At 35.8% G+C, this 22,804-nt stretch overlaps 2 protein-coding genes and 1 non-coding gene across 3 annotated transcripts; 1 reads left to right on the top strand and 2 right to left on the bottom strand.

The window, feature by feature from the left end:
* Nucleotides 1–2,382: 2,382 nt before the first annotated feature.
* Nucleotides 2,383–3,877, bottom strand: LOC146906945 (uncharacterized). The gene is made up of 5 exons (XM_085729001.1): nucleotides 3,828–3,877; nucleotides 3,594–3,690; nucleotides 3,207–3,450; nucleotides 3,031–3,140; nucleotides 2,383–2,889 (listed from the first exon to the last, which is right to left on the bottom strand). Exons 1-5 carry the CDS (start codon nucleotides 3,875–3,877, stop codon nucleotides 2,383–2,385), a joined length of 1,008 nt encoding a protein of 335 aa, XP_085585127.1.
* Nucleotides 3,878–4,047: 170 nt separating this feature from the next.
* Nucleotides 4,048–7,893, bottom strand: LOC146906944 (cytochrome P450 714C2-like). Its single transcript, XM_085731158.1, has 5 exons — nucleotides 7,528–7,893; nucleotides 6,025–6,251; nucleotides 5,436–5,677; nucleotides 4,911–5,283; nucleotides 4,048–4,605 (listed from the first exon to the last, which is right to left on the bottom strand). Exons 1-5 carry the CDS (start codon nucleotides 7,832–7,834, stop codon nucleotides 4,180–4,182), a joined length of 1,575 nt encoding a protein of 524 aa, XP_085587284.1. The 5' UTR covers nucleotides 7,835–7,893; the 3' UTR covers nucleotides 4,048–4,179.
* Nucleotides 7,894–22,697: 14,804 nt separating this feature from the next.
* LOC146906943 (small nucleolar RNA R71) lies at nucleotides 22,698–22,804 on the top strand. The gene has a single exon (XR_015020793.1). It is a non-coding gene; the product is annotated as a small nucleolar RNA R71 (small nucleolar RNA).

The following is a 22,804-nucleotide window of genomic DNA, read 5'->3' as shown; positions in this document are numbered from 1 at the left end:
ATATATCTCGTCTATTAAACCTGTTTTATTCGAGAGCTACGAATACCACTAGCTACAGAAACTGCATGCGCGATAATAAGGGATAGGGTTAGTTTGTTTCTGCTTGCACAGATTGATTGCAAACTATGATTGCTGTACATGAAGGTGAAGCTTTGGGTTTATGGGAGGCTTTGAATTGGGTTCTTAACTCAGGTTTTGAAAATGTGATTTTTGAATGCGACTCAATCCTAGTCGATGCTATCCATTCTAAGTCTGTAGGCATATCTGAGTTTAATGTTAGTATCTCATAATAACAACTTTGAGGCTAAGTTTGTTCGACGACAAGTGAATATAGTTGCCCATACTTTATGATTATGTTTCTTGTTGTATCCACTTTATTTAAATAAACGACATTAGTTGACTTTTGTCACAAAATAATAATCGTGGAGTGGAGGCGGGGGAAGAAACTCCCCCCTTATTTTTGACACCTGTTTTTGCACAATCTTGCGCAACAATAATCAAAAAATCTTTCCCAGGATGACGAGAAAGATGAGTGAGTAACTACAAAAGCCTCAATCACATTTAAGGTAATGCACAAGACGCAAATGCTTGTAAGAAAACACAACTTAGTAAGGAATGTTGTCTTTCTATTTTTTAATCTTAAGGTGGTGGTGGAGGTACCATACACTAAAAGGAAGGAGCAAGTGGAAGAAATAGAAGACATTGGGAGAATGGCTTTGGGGTTTATTTTTCAATCTTAAGAGGTCATCATCTTTCATAGGTTCCAAAGAAGGTTGAAAAGACTGCGAGGTTGTGCCAATGTTAGCAGCTTGCATCTTTCATGGTTGAATGCAGGGAGATGATGGTGTGGTGGGTGTAAATGAAGGCTAGTTTCAATTTGGCTCACAGTTTGCTAAAAAACCTTATAGTAAGAGAAAGTTGGGCATTCTGTGATTTATGAATACTTTAGACACATAACCATACATTGTTGGAGAAGCTGGACATCAGATCTATCAATTTCCTCTAGGCTTTATGACAGAAAAAATAGGAAGAAATTTGGGAAATTACATTGACGGGTTTATAGAATATGATTGATATATACTTGGTTGCATTGTCAATAATTTAATCATGTTAGTAAGGTTGACTCGCGAGTCTACATAGACTTGTGGAAGGTCCGTAGACTCAACTTGTATACTTGTAAGAGTTTATGGAAAATAAACGTCTTTGTAAAAACATGTAAATGACACATATACATAACAAAACACGTTACCATAAAAATACAATTAATTCAAACTCCATGATATAGTAAAAAAAAAATGAAAATCGATAATATAGTAAGCAAGGTAACAAAGTATGTAGATAGGTTCATAGTTCATTCCTGCTACTTTAAAAAACAAAGAACAAAACAGAAGCAGAGAACACATAAAAAACAACACATGAAAATAGCAACAAAATGAACGAATCAAGAAGATGAAACGAAAATAGAGGACACATGAAAGGACAACACAAAAAAATCATTGGAGGACAGAAATGACAATAAACGTATGGTGTGAACGCGAGATAGAGATAAAGGTTTGTTGTTCTATCGAGTTTTCTAACTTCTAAAAGAAAACAAAGAGATAAGATAGGTCTTCTAATTCCTTTTAGGTTCATTTTTAGTGAAATTGTAATTCCAAACATGCTCATGTTTTGTATTTCTTTTAAATTACACGGAAGTCGTAAACTTGCCTCAAACTCGCGAATCCATCCGAGTCTGATCAAGTCTACCATTAACAAGTTTGAGTGCGAAGCAACTCGTGTTGACCACCTAGCCTTGCAAACTAGTCTGAGTGTACGAGTTGACTCACGAGTGTAACAACCATGTATGTTAGTCTATATACATAGTTAAACCTCTAAGCTTATTTATGTATAAACAATCATGCCATGGTTCAATATAGTTAAGTTATATCTAAGAAAATGTTTATATCATATATCATCGCATATTACACTTAGACTTTGGTAAAAAAATTCATTTAGACTTTATAATATTCAGATTGATCGTCCGAACATATTTATAAGCAGACTAAGAGTTCAAATCATACCTTAAGAACGTCATATCTAACATTACAAAAATCTGACAAGTTTTGGACCTTAAATTAATTTTGATTTGATAAGCTAGACCTATTTAAAAAGCCTTGATCAACAATATAATACAATATTAGGGAGAAAAAAAGACAATATAGAATACAAAGTCCTTTCTTAAAGAAGAAGAGACAATATATAAAGTCAATGTTTCAAAATATGCAGATAAAGAACTCCATTCCAATTTTGAACACTTTGAGCAAATCCTGTCACATTTCCATGAGTGGTACAAAAACAAAGTCATTTTTTTATTTTTTTAACCAAACAAACTTAACTTTTATTTTAAATCAATGAAGAGTGAATACAAGGAGGAGCATAATCATAGACTTGGTGGCTAGCATAAGAAATGGCGGCTCTAGCTAAGAAGTGAGCTATCATATTCACTTGCCTCCGGATAAAGTTAACTTCAAAGGTACAATTCAAAGGTAAAATATTCCGAATACTATTGACACAAACATTAAACTCAGATAAACCTTCAGTGCTCGCATGAATTGCATTCACTTGTGAATCGCTTAGAAACGTGACACTTGATACTCCCATTGTCCGAACGAACCTCATGACAGTCAGCAATGCAACGGTCTCTCCCTCCTGAACTTGCATCTCAGGCTGTATCCAACCTGTCCAAGCCTTCACAAAGTCACCTTCCCTACTACGAATGCAGCCTCCATAACCCGTTCTGTCACAATTCCGAAAGAAACTAGCATCAATGCTGAAACGGAAATCACGCTGCACTAGTACTTGTCTGTTCCTGTCACGGCTGTCTGCTGTTATAACATTCTGAGTCGTGTTCTGCACCATCCGCCATTCAGCATGCATCATTTGCACAATGTTAACAATCTGTCCTACGCTTTACTACTTCTGATTTTGATTCTAAATAAAATCATTTTGATTCTTCCAAATTCCCCATATAATAATCAACATTCGACTAACAATGCTCTCTGGATCATGCGCACAAACATCCAATAGAATTGCTCCAACCGAATCGAAGCGAGCCAACTGAGATTTTGGAGTTGCAGCCAACCCTGCTACTTTCCAACAATCTGCACTGGTATGGAAATAAAAAAAGATATGCCAATCTGATTCAACATAATTTTCACACAGCTCACAATGTAAAGGGCAGGAAACATGGCGTGCATTTAGCCTATCTCGAGTCGGCAAACAACTTCTACAAATCCCCCAAATTAGATTCCGCACTTTTGGAGGAACTTGTGCTCTCCACACACTATCCCAATCTCCCTGGACCTGACGCCTCTTTTCCTTCATCGACATACGAATCACATAACAACAACCGGATCTAACCATGTAAATGCCATTCTTATCCTCATTCCAAATCAACACATCTTCATGATCCTCCAAAAGTAATGGAATAGACAGAATTGAGTGACTAACATCAGGTGGGAATAGATTATCAGGTGTGAATAGATTACGGATCTTCAGCACATCTCACTTTCTATCTCCTTGCATCATCAAGTCGCAACAGCCATATCATAAACCTCATTCTTTTGCAGGGAATCCACCCAACTCGAACCAGCAGACCGTAGACAAGGATCACTCGTTACTTTTACCTTCTTTCCATCACCTATACACCATCTACATCCATCAAAAAGAATATGATGTGATGACCAATCATATAGTCCAATTTTCATAAATGCCAAATGGACATTTTCAAACTAATGCAGCAAAAATGAGCATACTCATGAGTGACTTTTGGCTACTATTAGCACTACCTTGAATTACCAATTTTCAAGTAACCACGTTTTATTCCTTCATCACCCATCTTATTCTCAACTTATTGTCCTCTATTCCTTTTTCCATTAAATAATCAAGAAAAATATTATGATTGGACATCTCTGTATTGTTATAATGTTACTAGCCTATGATTCAAATATGATGAAAACACTATTCAAAGTGAGAATTCAAAAGAGAGTGCAAATGGTTCATAAGTCATAGGTAGAAATAATGTTCTCATTATCCATTTGAAATAAAATCGATAGTCTTATTACTCAACATTCGCAAGAACAGTGAAAAAGGAACCCCAATGAACAAGGGGAGAATCATTTTAGTTAAATTGTTTCTCAACTAAATTCTTGTCATTTTGAGAACAACTCCATGACCGGGTTCTATCAGCAAACGAAAGGCCGGTGAATGACAGTAACTTGACGAAAGGGAGACGCGAAACTTTGACAGGATGAGCGACAAAAACACCTTCAATTCTATCATGGATAAATGCTGTCCAGGACAAACACGGGAACCGATTCCAAATGGCATATAAGCTTGTGGAATCTTGCAGGCTCCAAGCACACCATTTGCAAATCTTTCAGGATTGAACTCGTGTGCATCAGGCCCCCAGATATCAATGTCTTGTTGCAATATCGCAATTGGAATCTGCATATTAATTCCTTTTGGAACTTTGATACCTTTTAAATTAATATCTTGGAATGATGTTCTGGTGATAAATACTGCTGGTGGATAAAGCCTCAAAGTCTCTTGAATCACCATGGTTAACTGCAATAATTGCAACATTTTTATATAAGATGTTTACTTAATGCATAAGAATGTTAATGAAGTTTTAAAAAGATGTAGTACAATATTGATAATTGAGACAAACATATATTGAAAATATTGATAATTGACATGCAAAAATGTTGTATTTGAAATTCTTCTAATACAAGCATATTGTTTAGTTTACACAAAGACAAAGACGAAATTCAACATACGTCATTCAAGCTTCAAAAGTCTATGGTTAAGATGATTAATCTGAAGGGCAATGGATTTTAATATATTTAATGGAAATTTGGTGTAAAACATACCGTTTTCATGGTTCTAAGTATACTTGCATCTGGATTACCATTTCCACATACTTCAAGCACCTCTGCACGAGCACGATCTTGCCAATCTTGGTATTTAGCTAACAACATTAAGCACCAAGCTGCTGTAATTGCAGTAGTATCATGTCCAGCAAAGAATATAGTTTTGCAGTTATCTATAATGAACCTGTCTTGTGAGATTGAATTTGAAAAGAAGCCATCACTTCCCTCACAATGTTTTGCACCCTCAAGTATCATTTGCAAGAGATCTTGTTCACGACCTTCCTCTTGGCGTTGTTTTACGAGCTTGGATATATTTGAGTTTATCTCTTTCTCTAATCTCCATATCTGTCTATTGCTTTTGTTTGGCAAGTATCTAAAACAAATCATGGTACCATTTTCCACATTAGTATCATCACTAACAAGAACAAGAACAAGAAAACCAAAAAGAAAATATTAAATGGAAAAACAGTACACTATATTGCTCACGATTCATCGGAACGAAAGTTTTTCCATGATCATGCATACCTAAAGCCCGGAATTCCAACATATATCTTGGAGAGGAGTTTTAGAAGATCTCTAAGCTTTGTGAATATTTCTTTTCCTTCGACATAATTGCTCCCAAAACTAACTCTAGCAATTATGTCAGCTGACAAGCTTCGCAGATCTTCATCAACTGTAATCTCTGAAACTACTCCATCTCTTTCTATTCTACTCTCCCAAGATCTTATCAGTATGTTTGTGGAGTCAATTACTCGATCAACCATTGCCTTCAACATGATATACAAAAACAGAAAATTATTACAATGATATTTTAATCAACATTTATAAGCACTTAATTGTATGTGACAGCAATACCATTACTGTTGTCAATTGCAAATCGTGAAAAAAAAGGGTTTTGTGCAAATTCCACTATGTTTTAGTCCTATGGACGCTATTTGACAACACTTGGTACTAAATAGCTTATTGCAGAACAATGACAATTCGTTCAAGTTCCACTATGCTATACCACAATAGCACTGCTATCGCCGCTATTTGATAATACTTAAGTGAATACCATTACCACTGCATACATAATTTCTACGGGGCAGAGTATTGTGGTGTATTGTACGCTTACCTTGACCTTGTCTAGGTACAATTCAGGCGCGATTATCTTCCTCTGATGAGACCAAATCGGCCCACTTGATGATACTATACCTTGGCCAAGGAGTGGACCCATATCTCTGGAAAGATAAGAAGGTTTCCCTAGATTGAAAGAGGTGTTTAAGAGGATTTCCTTCACCATTTCCACATCTGTTACCAATAACCATTGTATACTCCCAGTAGAGTACAAGAATGTGGGACCTACATGTATCAAATCAAAGTTCTCAACTTCAAAATGATAGAATCAAAATCATATTAACCTCTACTGTTAGATTCCAGGAGACTAACCAGTATTAGTAGAAGTTGAAAGAAAATAATACATAGAATTTTTTTTTGCTGGTATGTATACCTATTTGGTTAAGCTATAAAGTGATACAGCAGAAGAATTATTGGAAGATATTACAAAGGATCATAAGGAAAGATTGCAAAAAGAATTGAAAATCATATACTTGACAATTAGACAATTAGATCACAGCTACCTATGTCAGGAAGGTTTTTTTGTTTTTGACAAACACAATGAAAATTGTAAAACATTGACATGGACACCGCTTAGATTAGCCGTGTCCCGGTGTCAAACATGCGTCGTCTCTGACACATATACGACACCGATACATAATTACATTGAATTATGTGATTTTCTGAAGGACCGACTATTCCTTCTTGATGATATTTTTGACTTGAGTTCTTGCTTTGATTTTCCATATCACAAGCTGATTCAGTATTAGAACCAATGCAAGAACTTTAAAATCAAAACATATCTTTAGAACAATACCAAACCAAAACCATGTGCAAACAATACCTTCAGAACAATTGTAACCTAGTCATTTCACATTTTGGCAGAACCTAATAAAGTGTCTAACTACATAACATTTCTACAACTTCACTACTAACAACATAAAATGTCTCCTCAAATTTCACAAACCATCCATCGCAATTTTATATTTTTCATTTAGGGTTAATAGTGTTTTAGCCCCTGTAATATAGGTCATTTCCGGTTTCCTCTTGTAAATTTTTTTTTTTTTTGGATTCCGTACTTGTAATTTGAAGATTCTTTGGTTTTAGACCTTTCATGAAAAATTTTGCCCCCTATAATTTGAGGAAATTTCGGTTTACCTCCCTGCAATTTGAGCAAATTTCGGTTTACCCCCTGTTAATTTGAGAAAATTTCGGTTTACCCCCTGCCATATCATCGATTTTATACGGTCAAAATTAAGGTCCAAAACCAAAAAACTTCAAATTACAAGGACGAAATCCAAAAAGAAAATTTTACAAGGGGAAGACCGGAAATGTCCTATATTACAAAGGGGTAAAACACTATTAACCCTTTCATTTATAATAAAAATTCTCATCAAATTTTTTTCAGCTTCATAAAATTTAATCAAAACCAAACATGGAACATAAAAATATAGTTATGATAATAGTGATCAATGATTGTTTTCTCAAAAAATAAAATATAAGAAAGGAGAGAGTAGTTGACCATATTGCTTTCTCCACTTGTGAATATGAGGAAACAAAGTTGAAGTCCAAGTATGAGATATAGAAGCACAAACATCTTCATCTTCATGTTCTTGTTTGTTTTGTTTGACTTGTTTTTGTTGTTGGAGTAAAAGTGTCTTCATTTCTTTGATATTACCAAAGTAAAAATCAGGAGAAGGTCCATGAATACCCTGTCTATGAAGCTTTGCTCTTAATGATCTTGGTCTCAAAACCAAAACATGTAAAAAATGGATCAGTGTCACCAAAACTGCTACAAGAGCAACCGTAACTTCAGCAACTATGCTCATTCTCAAACACTTGTTTCTTCCACTCTCTTCTTTGATTTGTATAAGAAAACGTTCAAAACTCTTTAAACAGTATTCAATAGTCTTATGCTTTTAATTATTAAAAACTCTATTCTTAAATGTTTTTTTTTAATGATATAATAATAACATTCCATTCTCTAACATTTTCTTCATCCACTCCCTGTTGACCAGTATTTATTTGTTTCTCGGTACATTCAATGAATAATATAAACTTTTTTTTTGGTGAAATGAATAATATAAACTGATTCCTTAATAAGATTTTCCTTACATTGAATCAATTCAATTTTATACTTTTCAATAAATAATTTTTATTGTTTTATTATTATTATTATTATTATTATTATTATTATTATTATTATTATTATTATTATTATTATTATTATTATTATTATTATTATTATTAAATAAGATTTAGTCAAACAAATTATTTTGTCCTACATTTACTTTGCTACTAAAATAGTTTTTTTTTGATAAAATTAAAATAGTTATATAGTAAAATGTCAATAAATTTAAGGGTTAAATATGTTTTTGATTACTATAAATATATCAATTTTTTCGTTTTAGTCCCTCTAACATTTTCCTTCAACTTTTAGTCCCTATAAAATTTTCAATCACTATTTTGCGGTCCCTATTTTAAGTCAATTTTTTTATTTTTTACTGAAATTTTGCAGAAATGTGTAGAATATTGTAAAACTAAAATAAAATAAAATTGTTTTTTAACAAAAATAAATTAAATATGAATTTTTAACGGTAAAAAATATAAAAATTCATATTTAATTCATGTTTTGTTAAAAAAATTCTAATTTTGTTTGAGAGAAATTCTTATAATATTATAAATTTTTCTGCAAAGTTTTATTCAAAAATATGAATTCTACATATGAGTTTACTTTAAAGGAGGGACCAAAAGTGAAGATGGAAAACTATTTGGAGACTAAAAGTTGAAGAAATTTTTTAAAGGGATTAAAATGAAAAGTTGACATAGTTATAAGGACCAACAACATATTTAACGCTAAATTTAAATATGAATAATATATAAATTGTTATGAATATATCAATTAGTGAATGTCCATCCATTAACCTTCCACGTACATGTAACTCCCACTAGTTAGTGGATTGTAATGTGATTATTCATTTACCTATTTGTGTCCTAAATATGACATATATTGCAATATAAAGACACATTTGTGAAGTAATACAATATACTATCTTGTTCTCTCTTTATCCCTTTCACTCTATTCTTCTATAATATTCAATATATTGTGATACTTTTGATTAATTTCATAACACGTTATCAACATGAGACTCTACCAGAGCAATGTCTTAATTATCTTAGAGGCTATATTCTAAGAATTTTGAATTTTTCTTCTTCTCATTTCCTTGCACCGATTAGTTTAATTTGATCATGATATCATGTTATTTTTTTATTTTTGTGTTTGTTTGATTCAATTACATAGATTGAGTATGGTCTAGTCATAAACAGGAGCATAAGATTAATCACAATTGTTACAATGAAAAGTGTTAAAGAAGCTGAAGAAGCAATTTGAATGTTTCATGGTTCTAGACAATGATTCAGGTTTGCTAATGGTTCATTACATCTCTATGTTTTTAATTTCTCATTTTGTTTCGAATTTGTTAGAGTGAATTATTTATAACTTTTCAATTTCTCATTGTACAAACTATTATAATTAGGAAAGGGATAATTTTAACTTCGCAACCATGAAGCTTAAAAATATAGAACATGCTTCATGTCAATTATTTTATATTTTATTTTGCACATAAATTTTGCTGAAAAGTTCTTTGAACTATATAATTATCTTCTTTTTGTGTGTGTGTTATTCTAGTTAAATTTTGGAAGAATTTAACATTGAAGCATCCCTGAAGGATTGTTCAAACAATGAACATATTTTATGATATAGTTCTCGAAGAACTTGATCGTACCTGATCAGAAGGTGGCTGCCGGTGCTTCTATAATGCGGTGGTTGATGGTGGTGAGAATACATCAGTTGGTTACTGGAACGGCGGGGGTGTGTACCTGCAGACACTCTGATGCTCAAGTCAGTAGAGGTTCATAATGAGGGTTTAGAAGTGAAAAAGATTCTACATTGGAGGTTGCGGGGAGCCTCCTATTTATGGAGGTGGGTGAATGCATAGTCGTTGTAATGGTACACGTGTGTTCGGCGATTACGAAATCGGGGGAAGTGTAACCGCCAGTGAGATATTCGCTTGAACGTGGGAAAGAGAGGTTACAGTTCGTTTGAATTGGTCTCAAGTAAACTGCCAAATGCTGCATTTGGGCTTGATTTGTTATTGGGCCTAAGCAATTGGGCCTAGGTCTTTGACCGATCTAGAACAGTAGCCCCCCAAGTCGTGGTTCTTAATAAAGAGTGATGACTTAAGACTGAGCGGGGAACTGATCGCAGAGGTCTTATGAAATGATCGGAGCATATCCTAAAGAGGTGGATAGTGCGAGGGTATGCTCGTTATAAGTGTTGAAACCCTTCTGGTATCCTGAGGATGGAGCAGTGTTTGCTCGCCATGAGATACCTTGTGGGTTCAATAATGAGAGAGCCAGATAGGCAGGAGGCTTTGAGATACCTCATAACCTATCACATCGGCGATTATGTTGATTTGGGTTAATGGTGCTATTCACAAGAGTACACCCGTCAGGACCTTAAGTAGGCTCGTTTGGTATGACCTTTTAGGTGGCGTGCCTGCAGAGAAACCACATAATTTTCTAAGGAATGCCGCACAAATTCTAACAGAGGCGAACTGATCGGTCAGAGTAGATAAACGTATCTTAGGACTTAGAATTTTGGTGGTTATGTCGACATCAGGGTTAACGGCACTGAGAACATGATTTGCTCTCGCCAGCCCTTTGCATGTGTTTTCCACCCTGAAGACCTGTGTTCGACATTCTATTGTTTGCCCATGTTGTGCATAAGTGGAAAAGATTCCCTCGTTAGAGAGTTGGTCGTTTGTCATTCAGTAATTAATGCCCATGTCTCGAGGGTGAAACTGAGGGGACATGGCCTTTGGTTTCTTGATGCCACGTGTAAAGGCTATGATGGTACTTGATTACCTAGCACCTTGAGGGCGTATCTGTTTACGTTTCTGAGGCTGGACCGTTGCTTTGCTTTACCAATGAATGGTTGCATGTGAAGGGCAACACCAGATCACGCTTGCTGTATTCTGAAAGGTTGTGAGGGAAATATAAATAGTTTTAAACGTATGTTTGGAAACACTTTATCATTTCTGCAATTTTAGCAACCCAGAGAACTTCAGATTTTTATCATGTGTTCCAGTGCATTTTGGTCCTTCAACCCTTCATCTTCAAGCCCAGTTCTTCACCAACTCTATCACAGGTTCGTTTCCTCTGCATTTCTCCTATTCTTACTGGTTTGATCATAGTTTTTGTTTGTTTAACACCGTAACTTGCATGAGTAGTTTAGGGTTACTCTGTTACGGTGGTTTCCACCGTTGTTCTAGTGGCTTCCAATGTGTACGAGGAGTTTTAGGACTTAGAGTATGTTTAGATGTCGAGTCTTTGAGTTTTTGGTGGAGGAACCACCAGTGACAAGTTTCATCCTTTTTAGGGTTTTGATTTGTTACCATCATGTGATGGTTGATTGATGATGGTCATCCTCTGTTCTTCTCGTTTTAAGGTTATGTGTTTCCTGTAGCCATGACAAGTCTGATAGGTGAGGGAAAAGTGGGTTTGATCATTTAGATTCACCCTTTCTGTGCTTCCCTTTAAGGTTTGGTCCATGGCAGGTAAACCTAATAGGAATGAGGCCGTCTTGGATGACATTTCCTGGGTAGGAAAAGAGCCTTTGGATGCGATATCCTTGTTCTCGTCAGATGGTGCGGCGGAAATCCCGCATATTTCCGTTAGAAGGAAAAAAGACTGGGAAGTGAATTTTTCGAGCACTTCAGATCAGATTTGTTCGAAGTATACCGCCAACTGTATTCCTATGTAGGAATTAGTTTTCAAGGAGATGGCGTTTAGGCTCCCGTTCTCGCCCTTTCAAATCAGTTTGTTCCAGTGGTTGGAACTATGTCCCTCACAGTTTCACCCAAACTCTTATTCCTTTATCAAAGCTTTTGACTTAGTATGCCAATACCTGCGCGTTTCCCCCTCCAAAGACCTATTTTTTAGCATCTTTTCAGTTCGGTAGGAAACCGAGAAAAGAGGTGGGTGAAAGTGGGTCTCTTTAGCCAGAACAGGAAGTTGTTTGATGCCTTTGAAGGGGGAGCAGATGAAGCCTACATAGTGTTACTTTATATATGTTTTTGATGATGTTCTTTAGATTAGTTTATCCTTTTAATAATTGCCTTATGGTTAGCATGTTAAAGCACCCAACATCTATGTGTCTTGGTCTAGGTGTCACTTGCTCTTGTGAAAAAGTGTCTATGTTCTTCTTTTGGCATATTGAATCGATTCATCACACATTGAATCGACTCATCTAAGTCTCTGACTACAGGTGAATCGATTCACAACTCCTTGAATTGTATCATACATGAATCTACTCCTTTTTGTTTGAATCGTTTCATAAAACTCTCTGACCTGCACTGAATCGATTCATCTGAAGGTTGAATCGTATCATTCTTCATCCTGGGTTCACGTGAATTGATTCACTTATGCACTAAATCGTTTCATCCTTCATGCATTCTTGGGTTGTCTTTTGCTGTATGAATCGATTCAGTCATTTAGTGAATCGATTCACCAAGTTGTTTTTGTGCGAAAATTCACTCTTATCACCCCTCACTATATATAGTTTCCTCCACACAACTCACAATTCATTGAATCATTTGCATATATTCTCTCTAGGTCTCAAAAACTCATTGTTCATACATTCTTCAAGATTAAACACTTTTTCTTAGAATCACTTTGAAATTCCGGCAGGCTAGCTTTCATATGTTTTATACAATGTTTCAACATCAGATACGAACAGAATGTCGAGTAAGATGTTTTAACATCGAGCTAGCAGAAAACATATAGATCAAGGCAAATATAACAGATGTTGAATTTTTAGCGCATTAGTTAGAAGTTGTTCTATGTGATGTTTCAATTTCAGATGCACAGAAAGCAGATGTTCCGTTTAATGTTCCAACATCGTGCTAGCAGTAAACATAAACGAAACAGCAAAATAAAAGACAAGAAAGTAAAAGGCACAGAGAGTTTGTTAACCCAGTTCGGCACAACTCACCTACATCTGGGGGCTACCAAGCCAGAAAGGAAATCCACTAGTGTAGTCTTTATTCTATAGCTCTCAAGAAACTCCTCGTTTACACTAAAGACCTAGGACCTACCCGTCTAGATTTCAACCTAGGAACTCCTAGATCTGAGATACCATCTCACTATCCTACAACCAATCACAACCACTGTGGTTATCAGGCTCAAAACAAACAAAAGGTGAAGTTGCCTTCAAACAAACTACCTAACACCGTGCTTCACAACTTTGGTGTAGTACACAATCTACCTAGCTCCTTGCTTAAAAGCTTCGGAGTAGTACATGAGTTTACAACTCAATAAACAATCCTAGACTTGCATCACAAACGATACAAGAGAAGAACACACATGGAAGACGACTCAAAACCCTAAGAATCTATTCTTTTATCAATCGATGGTTTTGATCCATTACAACTCAACTAAAGGTCCTACTCAATGCATCAAGGTGATACAAAGAGAGGCTCACAAATAAAGCACAAGTCGAAACCCTAAAGACTCAATTCAATATTCTTGAATTGGTGAGTAAAATTAGGATACAAGTCTTCCTTATATAGCCATTCAAAGCATGGGCTTTTTCGTCATAGGCTAAACATATATTTGTATCAAATATTCTCTTCAGAAATATATTGAAACAAATATTCCTCAGAAAATATATTTTCCAAAATCTCTTTTGAAAATATATTTTACAAATAAAAATATCCATTGGGAAAATAATTTTCTTCTGGAAACACATATATTTGAATCAAATATTCTTTTCAGAAATATATTGAAACAAATATTCTTCAGAAAATATATTTTCCAAAATCTCTTTTGAAAATATATTTTACAAATATGGTAACTCCTAAAAAGTAGGAACATTTTTAGGAACCGCCAAACACACCACCAAGGAATCCTAAAATATTGTTTATATTTTAGAAACAATTCTTCCAGCTGATTCTGGGCAAAAACGCGTTGCTTGGTGAGCAAGAAATAGGGCGTGGTTTCCTTAATAAGATAAAGATTGCGTAAACCAAGCCAAATAAACAGGGCACACTGAAACATGCCAAGATGTTGGAACATCGTATCCAACATCATACATGAGTATTTGTTTTAGCAAGAAATGAAGCCAATACTCAAATACCCAACACACTTTGTACATTGAGTCACTTGATTTTCTAGGGTGCTAGTAGGGATTGTAAGTTGGTTCTTTCAAGGAAATTGGTTGGGCTTAATCAAGGTTCCAAAGTGAAGTGAATAATCTCATTCCACCTCCAAAGGACTTTGGGGTTTTTCTAACCGTTCTTGAAGTCGAAGGGGATTTACTTACCGGACGTAGCATCGAAGGCTCGAGTGAAGAGTTCGAAGGGGTGCACAGGTATTCAAGGATTTGAAGATTCAAGGAGCACCAAATTCAAAGGTTATTTGAAGTTTGGGGGAGTGTTTACATAGGGGTTGAAGAATTAGGTTTAATTTCAAGGAACTCTTGTAAACATATTGTAGTCAACATTTGTTACTTAGTTGATGACCTTGGTGAAGGTGTACTACATCAAGAAGAGTAGACGTAGCTCTAGCGAGGACGAGAAAGAGCGAACTACTATAAAAATATCGGTGTTATCTCTCTTCCCTATCCTCTTTACTTTTTGCTATTGCATGTGATTAATTTAATAATTGTTAGGATAATTGCTAGTGTTGATCTAAGTTGTTTTTCATTGAAAGATAATTTAATTCATTGAATTAGGTTTCAAATAATTTGCTTAGATCAATTGATTGCAAAATCTATTCAATTCTTCAATTTCACATGTATTGTGTTTTCATTTGATAGCTTAGTAATTTTGTTCATATATGTTTGTTTTGAAATTGTCTAAAAGTTTTGTACATTGTTCAAGGTTTATTAAGGTTTTATTGTATTAAAGATTTCTATCGTTAATATCTCAATTCTAGATTAAATCTTATTGCACATAGATTTATCTTTTTGTATATTGTTGTGATTGTTCGCGCACGATTCCAATAGCCAATTTCGTTAAACTCACTTTTTATTAAACTCCGGAAAAACTTTTAAAAAGATATTCACCCCCCCCCCCCCTCTAGCTTACAAACTAATTAGCCATAGAGACCAACAAGTGGTATCATAGAGGTTGGTCTCTGCTTACGGCTAACTACCGGAAGAGTTGATCCATATGGCTAATTAGGAGCCCAATGGGCGTATAATAGAGCACCTATTTTCGACGGAGAAAATTATGACTATTGGAAAGAATGCATGAGCGTTCATATCCAATAGGTGGGCATGGATGTGTGGGACGTCGTGGCCAACGGGCGGTTTCAACCACAAGTTATTGCCGACGGTGTAGCACAAGATAAGCCAAAAGCCGATTGGAGCAATGATGACAAAAAGAAGGTCCAATATGATTTGAAGGCACAAAATATTCTCATCACCTCTCTTGGGGTTAATGAGTATCATTCCGTCTCTCATTGTAAGACCGCTAAAGATATGTGGGATGCATTGGAAACTCTTCATGAAGGAACCGATGATGTAAAACAATAAAAAATTAATACCCTTGTGCAACAATATGAACTTTTTCGCATGAAAGATGGTGAAACCATCTCCTCCATGAAAATGAGATTTACTCATATTGTAAACAAGTTGCAAAACCTTGGTAAAACAATTTCAAACCAAGATTGCACTAATTAAATTTTGAGATGTATGACAAAGGAATGGCATCCCAAGGTTACCGCTATCAAGGAATCGCAAAATCTCAATGTTCTTAGCATGATCACACTCTTTGGAAAGTTAAAGGAACATGATCATGAGATCACCCGGTTCAAATCTAGTGAGGAAGAGGGCAAGTTGAGAGACAAGAACCCAGTTTCGTCAAAGGCAAGTTCATCTATCATTAGTGAGGGTGACTCTGGAGGAGAATCACCAAATGAAGAAGACATGGTACTCTTTGTGAAACGATTTAATCGTTACATCAAAAAGCATGGTCTAAGACGCAGCGACAAAAACTCTAGAAGGTCACAAAAAAAAGGAGAGAATGGTAAAGATGAAAATGGCCTAAGTTGCTTTGGATGTGGCAAGGTTGGTCATCTAAAAAGTGAATGTCTCGATTTAATCAAGTCTAAAGGAAAAGCAAGTTCATCCGATAAGTCAAGAGGAAGGAGAGCTTACATAGCATGGGAAGAAGATGAAGAAACATCTACAAAAAGCGACTCCGAAAATGATGAAATTTGTCAACTATGCTTCATGGGACAAAGAAGGAAATCAATTGAGGAATGCCTTGCAACCTCGCAAAGAAAGTTGTATTTAGATAGCGGTTGCTCAAGGCATATGACAGGGGACACCTCAATGTTTATTGACTTTACGAGAAAGGAAAGAGGGGTTATCTCCTATGGGGATAACAACCAAGGTAAGATCTTATGTAAGGGTATTGTGGGAAATCCCTCCACAACCACCATAAAAGACGTTATGTTAGTTGATGGGCTTAAACATAACCTTCTTAGCATCAGTGAGTTTTGCGACAATGGGTTTACAATCACTTTCAATACCCAATGTTGCATAATTCAACACAATGATGACAAGAATGTTATGTTTAAGTGTTTGCGTGATGATAATGTATATGTTCTTGATTTAGATGATGTATCATCAAGTGGTGCTAAGTGTCTCATAGCCAAAAATGAAGATTCTTGGTTATGGCATAGACACCGTAGTCATGTCCACTTTGATTTGCTAAACAAAGTTGTGTTTAAAGATCTATAGTTATCGATTTATATAAAATAAAATTTGAAAAGGACAAATTATGTGATGCTTGTCAAAAGGGGAAGCAAACTATAGTGTCTTTCAAACCCAAAAATATTGTTTCTACTTCAAAACCTCTAGAACTTCTCCACCTTGATCTTTTTGGCCTCTGAAGGACATGAAGTCTAGGTGACAACTATTATGGATTTGTTATCGTTATCCGCTATTGAAACTCTTTCAAAATCATGATTCATTAAAATTAGAAACAAATTAAGTTAAAATCATGCAAATCTTTTAAATAAATTCAAATCAAATTTATTGTTTTTAGAAATTAGGATCGTTTATTAGCTTTTTAAACAACTTTTGAAAATAATCCAAGAAAGTACAATTTTTATTTACTTAATTATAATAATATTGACAATATAATTATTATAATTAAATCTCCTTTATTTAGGCGAACAATTTGTTTCCACAACAAATTATGGTGGTAAAATAATGCAAATCTTTCGTGACGAAATTCAAAAGATATATCTGATATTGAAACTATTCTAGATCAAGATCTTTTAAATTAGAAACAAATTAAGCTAATTATATGAAAATTATTAAAAGGTTAAAATATGGTTTTAGTCCCTGCAAATATGTCTCGTTTTGGTTAGTCCCTGTAAAAAAAAATGTTTTTGGTCCCTGCAAAATTTTTTGTTTTTGAAAATAGTCCCTGACCCCACTTTTGTGATGATTTGCATACGTGGCACATTATAACTGAACCAATTTTGTAGTTTTTAGTCCCTGCAAAATATTTTGTTTTTAAAAAAGGTCCCTGCAAATTTTTTTGTTTATGAAAATAGTCCCTCCAGGGACTATTTTCAAAAACAAAAAATTTTGCAGGGACCAAAAACAAAATTTTTTGTTTACAGGGACTATAACCAAAACGAGGCATATTTGCAGGGGCTAAAACCATATTTTAGCCTTATTAAAACAAATTTAACGGATCACATCCGAAATTGAAACTATTTCAAATCATGACCTTTAAAATTTACTACCTTTTTTTTTTAATCGACACCTTATATTGCATCAACACTTGAAGCAATTTTGTATGTTTCAGTTTTGTAAGGCGAAAGGTTGCTATTTTTATAATTATTATAACGTATCTTTATTCAAGGTGAGAAAAAAACAAGAGGGGGGGGGGGGGGGGGGGTGTGTGTTTGAATTGTGTTAACTTTTTCTTCTTTTTAAAACTAAGTCCAATGTTCACAGTCTGAAACAGAGTTCAGAGTCTTATGTAGTGGATAGGTTAAAAAGAGAGAGAAGAGAAAGACACAAAGCAATTATACAGGTTCCTTCCACAATCTGGAAGTAGTCATGTCCCCCTTGCACTTCCAAGGAGAGTTCACTAGATCAATATCTGATTACAAATGCTCAAGCACAAAATCAAGAGACTTACTCAAGTACAAAAGCAAGAGATTTCCTATGCTCAAGCACAAACGCAAGAGACTTCCTATGCTCAAGCACAAAAGAAGGAGACTTCTAGACAAACAAAATTACACAGAAAAATGTTTAAGGTTGAACACTTGATATAAAATTAGTGGTGTTCACAATACATATCAGATGCAGACTCTTAAGACTCTAGAATTTCTAAGGTATGAAAGTTATTAAGATGGGTTTTGAAAAAATTTAAACCTCTTAGCGGAATAAATTCCGATAAAGTATCTTAATTAAATCATTAATCACAAATCAAACAAAAACTTGAAAGGAATAAATGTTTACCTCAAAGAGTGATCACAAGTAGTGCTTAATGACAATACCTCTACTCAGTCCACACAAACAGCTTCCTTCTATCATAGTGCTAACTGACCACGAGTGAAGACTTAGAGAGAAGGGGGCAGTTTTTAGGGTTTCCGAAAACTAGGATTTATGAAAAAGTGAATTAGATTTAGAGAGTGACTCTTACTTCTACACAAGGGTTCTATTTATAGAAACCCTTGTGTGTTCACCAAGTCAGACGCTATTATGCATGTACAAGCCCAATAACCCATTTGCTTGAACTGCTAACTAATTAGCTTCACTTACTAAACACATCCCCAATGATAAGTCTTACTTATTTATCTCGTTTAAATGACCTTTTGTGTGTGACCCCATAGGTTCTTATAACATTGGCAATAATATTAAATCCTATTTAATATTATAAACAGTGAGTGATATCTAACAACACATCACTGCTACCGAAGTGATAAAAATGTCATGTGAACTAACGAAACATTTACGTGATAGAAGAGTAGTAGAGGAAGATGAAAGAAGGAGTAGAAGAAGAGTATTAGAGAGAGGGAAGAGAGGAAGAGGAAAGCTCATATGTTATTGAGGTCCATAAGGAGGACCTTGAAGTTGGAGGTGTTGCATCATCCGACGGAGCATCTCATTATTTGTTGCTCGGTGCTCATCCTCTCGATTTCATTGTGAATCCATGTCCATCTTTGATTTTCATTAAGCTCACCGGCTTCATGGCCATGGTGCCCCTCTTGGTGCAAGTTAGCACCGTCTCTTTCATCATGGTGCAAGTTAGCACCTTCTCCCTCATCATCATCTTGCTCACCAAGAACCTGCACATCATTAACATACAACCAATTTTCTTCCACCTCGGTGGTAGTCCGAGATGGGTTAGGCAATAAAAACATGATTGGCACATTAAGCTTAAGTTGGTAATGGAGTGGTGGACGATGTTTAATGAAATTCATAGCAATGAGGGCTTCCCGGTTAAGCTTATTGTTTCCCTCAATTGGTTTGATCCCCACATCCTCACTCACACCAAAACACCTAGCTATGTATGTAATGATGCCACCCACCACTATGTCTCCCCTACCGGCTGGTCTAGTAGCTACAAAGTCTAGGTAATCAATCAAATAAAAGCCAGTGTTGACGGGGTGGTTGTAGAGCATTGCCCATAACATGAACAACTCATCGGTTCTAGTGTTTCCTAGCTCGGTTCTACCCCAAATAGTGCAAGCCATGACCCTCTGAAGGTACCTAAGTACGGGGTTGTGAATGTTGCTAGCTTTGTTGGCTCTAGGGACATAGTTATCAAGGCCGGTGATACGGTTCCAAAAGGTAGCTGGGTCATAGTTATCCGGTTTTAGACTATCATCCCAATGATCATGAATATATCCCTCATTGACAAAACCTAAGGCTTCACAAAAGTGCTGAAGAGACATATTATAATTAATGTTCATTAACCGGAAAACAACTCTATGATTAGGTTTATCAAAATTCAACTTATCTTTGGTAAAAACAAGTGAGCTTAAAAATTCATAAGTAAAATTCTCATAACCCCTCATAGGTGTTAGCATATCAGTCCAACCTAGCCTACCCATCAACCTAAAAACATCATCTCTAAGCCCTAGCACTTGCAAATCATAGGAATCAGGATATCTAGAGGGATGTAAGGTTTTAGAAGTAAGAATTTTATACCTGTCCCTTTGTTTGTTGTCTTTGAACTGAATTCCATGATTCTTGACTTGTGTTTGCTTCTTTGGGGGAGGACCGGAAGAACTTGCTGGCTCCTTTCCACTTCTTCTTCTTGAAGCCATTTGACCTTGGTTATGGTTGGTATGAAGGTTTGGGGTTTGGGAAGATTTTTGGTGGAAAGGATTGGTTTAGGGTTGGGGTGGATGTTTAAGTAAGGTTTATGGGTTTAGTTATGGAGATTGGTTGAGGTTTTGTGGTGTTTGGGTTAGGTTTTGAAAGATTAGGGTTTTGGTGAATTATAGGTTTGGATGGATGAAAGATGTTTTTGATTGGTGGGTTTTGTTTTGGATGAAGTTTAGGAATGATTGGTGAAAGAATTGAGTTGATTGGGTGAGTTTTGAAGGAGATATGAAGGTTTGAAGTTTGGGAGTTATGGAGGTTTAGAGAGAGGGTTAGAAGATGAAAGAAAATTGTGGTTTGAGAATGAATGGAGAAGAAGAAGAAAAATTGGTATATAGTGGGCTAAAAGTCGGGCACGGCCGTGCCACCCTTGGCACGGGCCGTGCCAACACTCTGTGGCTCCATGGCTATTTTTGTGTTACAAACCATGGCACGGCCGTGCCAACCTCAGCACGGGCCGTGCCAACACTCTGGTAAGGAGGCTTCAAAATTTTTTGAATTTCATGATTTTTTCGAATCACACTTGGACAAATACCTACAAAACAAATTAAAACAAAGAAAAACAAAACAAAAGCAATTAGATGCGTGGGTTGCCTCCCACGAAGCGCTCTTTTAATGTCATTAGCTTGACGGTTAGAAAGAGTCCTTAGAATGGATCAAAGATATCATATTGTGTAGATGACGCTATAAAACGTTCTTTCACAACATGATTGTTAAGCATGCAACAAGAGTAAACAGCGGGACCCTTCATAACATTTTCCAGCTCAAATCCTACCATCTTATCACTCACTTGAAATACTATCCTACCGTTCTTAACATCTATGAGAGCTCCTGCAGTGGCTAGGAAAGGTCTACCTAGGATTATGGGGACGTCTTCGTCCTCCGCAATGTCAACGACTACAAAATTAGTTGGGATATATATCCCTTCTATCTTAACGGGTATGTCCTCGACAAATCCTACAAGTTTCATGGTAGAACGATCAGCAAGTTTCAATTCCATCTCGGTAGGTTTCAATTCTCCTATCCCTATCCTTTTGAGAAGAGACAAAGGCATCAAACTAACACTAGCTCCTAAGTCACATAAGGCTTTGTTTATGGTTTCATTCCCAATTTCACATGGTATGGCAAAGCTACCTGGATCTCTAAGCTTAGGGGATGCTTCTTGAATGATTGCACTAGTGTCCCTAGCCAAGGCTATTGTCTCATTATGCTCTATAGCCCTTTTCTTTGAAAAAATTTCCTTTGAAAACTTGGCATATAGAGGCATCCTAGACAAAGCTTCAGCAAAGGGAAGTTTAATGCAAATCTTCCTAAGTATGTTAACAAATTTTTCAAACTTACCCTCTAGTTTAAGCTTATCAAGATTTAAGGGGGATGGAGTTTTGTTTTCTTCAAGCGGTTTTGCTTCTTCTATCACAATTTTATCACCTAAAGGCTTGACACTTTCTTTCCCAATGTTTTTAACCTTAGCAAAAGTTTCGTTTAACTTACTACCCCCAAAAGATATGACATTAACTTGGTCTTTGGGATTGGCTTCGGTTTGACCAGGAAAGACTCCCGGTGTTTGGGAAGAGGTAGCCACTTGTTGGGCTATTTGAGCGATTTGAGTTTCAAGCATTTTAGAGTGAGTAACAATAGAATCAACCTTGGTATTGAGCTTGGAAAGAGAATCATTCAGAAATCCGGTTTGGTTTTTAAGTTCTTGAAGTTGTTTGGTTTAGTTGGCAATAGAGTTTTCCAACAAAATTTCCAAATTGGATTTCTGAGTGAATCTTTGGTTGTTTGCATAACCGGGTGGTGCTACTTGTCCATAGGGATTTTGGTTTTTATAAAAGTTTTGATTTTGTCGCATCCCTTGGTTGTATTGAGCATAATTCATTTGCTCAACACCATTAATAGCACTACCTAGTTGGCAATCAACACCAGCATGACCAGTTATACCACATATTTCACAAGAAGGAGTAGAAGCAGAATTGATAGCACTAACATTGAGTTTTTCAAGTTTTTCGGTTAGTGTATCAATTTTAGAAGCGAGGTGGTCATAGTTAGAGACTTCGTACATACCTGCCTCCTTTTTGGAGGATGACGAACTAGTGGTGGCTCTCTCGTCGGTCCATTTGTAATGATTTTGAGCCATGTCTTCAATCAAGGCATACGCCTCTGTGTAGTTCTTATTCATAAGTGCTCCACCTGCAGCTGCATCAACAGACATCTTAGTGGTATAAGACAAGCCATTATAAAAAGTGTGGACTATAAGCCACTTCTCTAGGCCATGGTGGGGACAAAGTCTTAGCATTTCTTTGAAACGCTCCCACGCATCATAGAGAGATTCCCCATCTTTTTGGTTGAACCGCGTGATTTGGTCTCTAAGTTT

Source organism: Medicago sativa, chromosome 7, assembly GCF_051527215.1.
Source record: "Medicago sativa cultivar Bolivia chromosome 7, Bolivia_mono, whole genome shotgun sequence".
Taxonomy (NCBI): Eukaryota; Viridiplantae; Streptophyta; class Magnoliopsida; order Fabales; family Fabaceae; genus Medicago; species Medicago sativa.
The sequence above is the reverse complement of the archived record's forward strand: the minus strand, read 5'-3'. Positions and strand labels throughout refer to the sequence as shown.

What these genes read in the sequence shown, in the direction of transcription:
- LOC146906945 (XM_085729001.1), bottom strand. Translation starts at nt 3,877, where the DNA reads ATGGGTGATGAAGGAATAAAACGTGGTTACTTGAAAATTGGTAATTCA. An exon ending in TTGAAAATTGGTAATTCAAG is followed by an intron (nt 3,691 to 3,827) that starts GTAGTGCTAATA and finishes TGATGGATGTAG; the next exon opens with ATGGTGTATAGGTGATGGAA. An exon ending in ATTCCCTGCAAAAGAATGAG is followed by an intron (nt 3,451 to 3,593) that starts GTTTATGATATG and finishes TTACTTTTGGAG; the next exon opens with GATCATGAAGATGTGTTGAT.
- LOC146906944 (XM_085731158.1), bottom strand. Translation starts at nt 7,834, where the DNA reads ATGAGCATAGTTGCTGAAGTTACGGTTGCTCTTGTAGCAGTTTTGGTG. An exon ending in TGTACCTAGACAAGGTCAAG is followed by an intron (nt 5,678 to 6,024) that starts GTAAGCGTACAA and finishes ATCATGTTGAAG; the next exon opens with GCAATGGTTGATCGAGTAAT. An exon ending in TACTTAGAACCATGAAAACG is followed by an intron (nt 4,606 to 4,910) that starts GTATGTTTTACA and finishes CAATTATTGCAG; the next exon opens with TTAACCATGGTGATTCAAGA.